The 6,000-nt window shown below is 40.7% G+C and overlaps 1 protein-coding gene across 4 annotated transcripts; it reads right to left on the bottom strand.

Moving 5' to 3' along the window:
- Nucleotides 1-3,477: 3,477 nt before the first annotated feature.
- Nucleotides 3,478-5,284, bottom strand: LOC101172518 (dickkopf-related protein 1). 4 transcript variants are annotated; one of them, XM_011484406.4, is made up of 4 exons: nt 4,873-5,284; nt 4,633-4,777; nt 4,411-4,545; nt 3,478-4,330 (listed from the first exon to the last, which is right to left on the bottom strand). In XM_011484406.4, the coding sequence occupies exons 1-4, from the start codon at nt 5,101-5,103 to the stop codon at nt 4,065-4,067; spliced, it is 777 nt and encodes a 258-aa protein (XP_011482708.1). In that variant the 5' UTR covers nt 5,104-5,284; the 3' UTR covers nt 3,478-4,064. The 4 variants fall into 4 exon arrangements, with proteins under 4 accessions (XP_011482708.1, XP_004077144.1, XP_020565171.1 ...); XM_004077096.5 differs by having other exon boundaries at nt 4,888-5,284; XM_020709512.3 differs by having other exon boundaries at nt 4,633-4,774; nt 4,888-5,284.
- Nucleotides 5,285-6,000: the final 716 nt, after the last annotated feature.

Below are 6,000 nucleotides of genomic sequence, written 5' to 3'. Positions count from 1 at the left end.
AAACTAGGAACAAAGCCAGCTTTGGCCCTGGACCTTGTCCTAGTCTCAGCCTCAAGCCACAAGCAGCAAGCTTCAGAACCAACCATAATCAAGAGAGGGCATTTTTATCCCTCAGATGCAATCCTGCCCCACTCCTTGAGCATCTGTTCACTAGTCTGCTATCCCGGAGTGGAGACTCTCAACACTTCAATAAAAAGTGTAAAAACAATGGTGAGATTATTTGTTTGCATTTTAATCCATGCGACAATGTTAGCAGTGGATTTATTGGTCATGAATAGGTTTGATCATTTCAGTCCAAGTAGAAAAACATAAAACCAAAAAGAAACTCCAAAGAGCAACATAGTTGTACCAGCATGATCTGCAGAACAAACACTGGGTGTTCATTTTGGGTGCTGGTATGCTGGTTTTTGACCATATTAAACAAAAGAAGCCCTGTAATTAAACGATTTGGTCCTCCATGTACATACAAAGTATGGCTGGAAAGATGATGGATCGCTGTAATTTTAGGAGAGCATACCACCAGTCAAGCAGTTTTTAGGAGAACATGCTTAACCATAACAAGACAACACAGTTAGGCAGGACTTCTGTGATAGTATTTGCTGGTTGTTGTTTTAGAGTGGATGGCAGCACAAGCTTTTTTACTATTGATAGATTTTCTGAAAAAAAATATCAACATAGGGCTGGACGATATGTGGAAAACTCGTGATTTGCCATATTAATTATCAGTATTACAATGACGATATAACTTCTGATACATGAACATATAGCAAAACAATTTCAAACTTAATTAAACCAAAACTTTAATTTAAATAGGAATTAACATACCTTAAATTATACTCCAAAAGACCCTTGTCTAAAATAGAAGTAATTTCATCGTCTTTTGCGACATGCGTATTTCACAACTTGATATCGCGACAATACATTTTTGATTAAAAAAAAAAAAACAGCACTTGTAACATTTTCACCGCAACTCGTTTGAGCAAAGGGTGGAAAAATGTCAGCAAGAATAGTGGAAGGGCATCAGATTGATGTAAAATTGTAGAATTTCTAAAAAAAGTAACGTTACGAGGGGTCGCAATAAAAAAATAAAGATTCAAATAGAAAAAAGCAGTGAAGTTAAATGAAAAAGACCAGCAGTTTTAGCTTTATGTAATGTAGGGGGGGGGGGGGGGGTAAGGGATGAATAATGTTCAAATTTTTTAAAATGACTTGTGAAATACTTAAAACACAGAACCTTTTCAAAATTACAACCTTGTTTAAGCCTCATTTGCTTCATTTTGTTGACATCATATGAAACAAAGTGCTCCACCTGCATGGACACACTCAACACATTGTGCTGAATGAATTGCCCTTTGTTGAAACATTGCTTCCCAAGAACAGACAGATTTCTACTTATTGCTCAATTAGGCAGATTGTCATCCTGAAAGGATGAAAGAGTGACTTTTTTTTTTTTTTTTTTTTTGTGTGTGTGAAATGATCAATGCCAGGAACAAGACTGTGACACCTCCCTGTGAAATGTAGTTAACAAAACAGCCTGGTTTGATGTCAAATGCTCATTGGAAAACTATGCCACCTCTTTCATCTGACAAAATAACATGCATTGCTGCTGTGTACTCTGCTTCATTTCTTTACCCTTTTGATCTCTGATGGTTCACCCATGAATTTGTTAACTCTGGGATGTCAGTCAACAGGGTTTGGCAGCAGCACCGGAGAAGCATCGACTGGTAGAGGAGGTACTCAAGAAGATAAGAGATCATTTTTAGATTGTGAGGTAACACTACATTTCATGCTGTAAGAGATTCTATTCCTCCACTTGTATTTGTTGTCATCCGGCTAAACTGGAATGTGAGATTTTTTTTGTTTATCAGGGTCTTCATGAGTTTTGGCATTCATGCTTGGATGGATCGTATCTGTAGTTAACTGTTGCCAGTAACCAAAGTGTATGAAAAAGCATGTCAGTTGTGGTGCTGAGTCATTCCTCTGGTATGACCAAAGCAAATGTTGATAGCGAGGATGCCACAGCATGACTGCTTGTTCTTTCCGACCCTTTAAACCAAATATTAACCTGCGCAGGAATGTGGGAGTCTGAGTGCAGATTTCTAGATGGGTTTTTCTGTGCGAATACATGCCAGAAAAGAGCATGCAGTGGCATCATTAAGGTGGCGCAGTTGTCGCCGTTTCTCTTTAGTCCACAAAATATACCGTAGTGTGTAAACCACACACACATAGACAAACACGACCTTGATTTGGGGCACATGCTTGTGGCCTGTGTGCAGTCTGTGGCTGGTGTAATGATGACAGACTCACAAACACAAAGATTCCAAGACCACCACATACATGACTTGGCTGCATCTCCATGGTTCATTGTGCTGCTGACGGTGCTTCTATTACCCTTAACTACGATATAAAGTGAATTGCTTAAATTGATGTTTATACTTTAAACAATGATGAAATGTTTATTTTGTAATTAAAAAAAACAGTAAAAATAAAGGATAATTTGTAAAACTCAGTTTATGATCATTAGCTTTATGGCCCATATTCTAAAGACTCAGTTGTCAGGAAGTACTGTTCCAGGCATCGACCTGTCATGCAGTACAGTTCACTGTTTTTCTGGTGTTTTTTTTTAATTACTTTATTGAGTCCATAAAGGAGCACAAAATACACATTCAGCAGAAGAAGTTATCTTGGACAAACACCCGTCTTACGTTATTGATTATATTTCTTTAATATTCTGGACAGTCAGTGTGAACCTTACCTTATCATCCCCCAGACCAGCTTCAAATCAATGTCTGCAGATGTAAACAGATTAGAAGGTTATCTGGCTCAGCCACATATCAAAAGTATTGTGCTTCTTTTTGATCTGACTAGAGAATCGGGCAAAAGTACAGTCACTTCCTCACCATCTTTTAATCTGAAGGTCTAATTACAGAGGCCACGGTGTGTTTGAGTGGATTCATAGCCTACATATTTAAAGCTCCTGCATTGATCAACGTGTCAGGAAATAGAGCTTGCTGTACAATGGAGGCTGAAGCTCCCTTTTTGTACCTTTAGTGGGTTGTGTCGCACACAAAAATATGCTGCTTTTAACCTTATTTCCCGAATCCCAGGGCAGATTAGGCAAGATGAAGTAATTAGAGGGTTTACCATGGATAGCTGGCTAACTGCTACACATAAACCTATAATTAACCCCAGGCAGCACCAAAGGTTCAGGTAGCAAACACCCATCAGGATAACTTTCTTTATTACAGTTATCATTTGGTACAACCATGTCCTGTCCTGCAGTTCAGCTGCACGATGGGAAGATTTTAAGTTAGAATAATGAGTTCTAGATTAGTTTTCTTAGCATAATTCATCCTGGTGTGTGTCTGAGTGTGTTTTCTGTCAATTTTGACTAATTTCAGTGTCTACAAAATAAAATATTGAAACTATTTTTGCGTTTTCTTTCTAAGGTGTTGACAAAATAACAATTGAACAGCATAAGGTTATCACAACGCATTTAATAAAACAAATATTCACATTTGTCATTATTTCTCTTATAAAACAATTTATATACTATACAGTTTATTTACAAAACATGCATCACCATGTCTCTATAATACTGGTGTTGACATAATTCAGTAGAGCAAATAAGTGCCACCTGCAGGATAATATTTACACTACAGTAATTTACTGTGATTGCTGTGGCCTCAAGTTCCATAAAAAGAGAAACAAAAACTACTCTGCCATTACTGACAACATGAATCCATCTCCACAAATACCTGTGAAATGCTACTTCCTAACTTCTGAATCTATATCTGCTGATGGAAAACTGGATGAGTTCGTCTCACACTGTTGCATCCCTCTGGGTGTATCACTTTTCTAGGATTCATGTCTCTCCATCTTGGTGATGCATTTGTGTCAGCAACTCTGGCAGGAAAGAATGTCTTAGGTGTTGTGTGTCTCTGCATGTGTGTGTCAGCATCTTCTCTGAGGAGTATTTGTCAGCATCTGTCACTGATTTATTGATGTGTGTCTGCGCGTGGGTGTGTGATTCTGTCTTCTGGCTGTGACTGCGTGCGGTGGTGTCAGCGACTCTGACAGGTGTGTAGGTTCCGGGCTGCAGTCCTGCTGACACCGTGATCACGCTCGGCTTTCTCCGGTCTGCAGGCCAAGCCCTCGCCGCAGTCACAGCGCTGGAACAGCTCCAAACCGTGGGTGCCTTTCCTGCGGTGGCGCGTGCACACCTGGCCCTCTGTCAGCACAGGCTTACAGATGCGAGACCAGAAGTGTCTGGCACAGCACAGACCCTCCGAGCAGTCTGCCGATCTCAGGCATGTGTCACCCTCTTGCCCTGTAGATTGATAAGGTTATTTATTACATGAAACAAATATTATTGAAACATATTGTTGGTTTTATTTACCATCATCTCACCTTTGACATTAATTGGTTGGTAGCCATTGGAATTAAGAGGCCTCTTGGCTTGATGTTCCAGGGTGTTGTTGTGTTTATGCCCGCCAGATGTGACGGATGACTCTGTGTCATGAATGTCTTGTGGTTGACAAAAACCTATAAAGAGCAAATATCAATAAACACAATAGTTTTTTTTTTTCATTGAAATAAAAATTCAATCACATGAGCAGTTTCTTTACACACCGTTGCTACAGCGATTCCCTGCACAACACATGGAGTCCCTTACGCAGCGCTTCCGGCTCCTGCGGCAGGGCAGACAGACACCACGGGCATCGTTGCAGAATTCCTCCCCTCCACAGTCTTCATCATCCGTGCAAACAGCTGACTGCTACAACATGATGAAGGAAACAAAGTAAATCACATATAAAGCAATCAAATAAATGTACCCAACTGTTATGAAGCAAAAAGTTGACTTTTACGCACCAGGGAGTTTATTACCTGCAGGGTGTCTGGGGGCAACTTTTGCCCCGCGACACCGGTGGGTGACGTGCGCGGACTTGGGCTGACAGAGTCGGTGCCTTTGCCCGCTGACGCGCCGGGCGGGTGTTTGATCAAGTTGGAGTTTTTCGGCACAACACCTGGATAAACGTCTCCAAAGTATCCAAACAGCGTGACGCACACAGCCAAGTAGCGGTGGACTAACAACACCTGCATGATTATTCTCTTGTTAAGTCCAGTCTCAGTTAGAATTTAACAAAAAAAAAAAAGAAAAGAAAAAAGTTAAGGAAATCCGTTTGAGATGCGTTAAAGGAATATGAGACAATGTCCAAACGGCTTGGATTCCTCAATCCCCAAAGTTTCCAAGGTGTGTTTGGATGATGCTTGGAAGTCTCCTGACTCACAGTCCTGGGATGATCTCTTTATACACGCGGACCTGTTTGTCTTCCCGCCCCTCGCTGTGCACAACAAAGGCGGAGGGGTGGAATTTCTGACAGAGCCCCACTGTACGGAAATGGCCATCCCTGCGCAGAACTGCGTCTCACATTGTTTGTGGAATGATAATGACCCGCAAAGTCTGTCTGAAAAGCCATGACTGACATGAAGCCTTGTTATTTAAGCCCAGCTCGATGTAGAAAAACGTTAATAGTCATGCTCAGTCTGTTTACATGTCTATAAAGTTTTATTTATTTAAGTCATATATCATTATTGACTTGTGAAACAGATGAGGGCTTATTTTTTGCGCATTTTCTTAAATTTGGTTAAGTTCTTAAATGCTTTTAACATAAAAAGTATTTAGAAACATTGTATTTATGCAGGATTTTTGGACAGAGCCCCTTTTTTGTGTGTGTGTGTGTGAGGGGGGGGGGGTCTTCCTGTCTTGCAGCAGCCCTCGTTTGTCATCTTTCAGTGTATTTGACATCCATCCATCCTCCTCCTCCAGCTTCTCGCTAAGGATGAGTGACTGAGGTTACTTGGGTCGATTAACTACTTCATTTGATCCCGCTGTTTGCAAAGGTGACAATTATCCCCCAACAGCGTTTGATTACACCGGTGGCGCAAAGGATACGAAAGACCATTAAGGGGTGTGAAAAGTTTACCGAATTAATGGCC

The sequence above is a fragment of the Oryzias latipes genome, chromosome 15, assembly GCF_053564925.1.
Source record: "Oryzias latipes strain Hd-rR chromosome 15, Olatipes_Hd-rR_3.1".
In the NCBI taxonomy this organism is placed as follows: domain Eukaryota; kingdom Metazoa; phylum Chordata; class Actinopteri; order Beloniformes; family Adrianichthyidae; genus Oryzias; species Oryzias latipes.
The sequence above is the reverse complement of the archived record's forward strand: the minus strand, read 5'-3'. Positions and strand labels throughout refer to the sequence as shown.

Excerpts from the sequence above, each read along its gene's own strand:
- LOC101172518 (XM_011484406.4), bottom strand. The coding sequence starts at position 5,103 with ATGCAGGTGTTGTTAGTCCACCGCTACTTGGCTGTGTGCGTCACGCTG. Across the intron at positions 4,778-4,872 it reads TGCAGGTAATAAACTCCCTG|CAGTCAGCTGTTTGCACGGA; the intron begins GTGCGTAAAAGT and ends ATCATGTTGTAG. Across the intron at positions 4,331-4,410 it reads CCAACCAATTAATGTCAAAG|GGCAAGAGGGTGACACATGC; the intron begins GTGAGATGATGG and ends ATCAATCTACAG.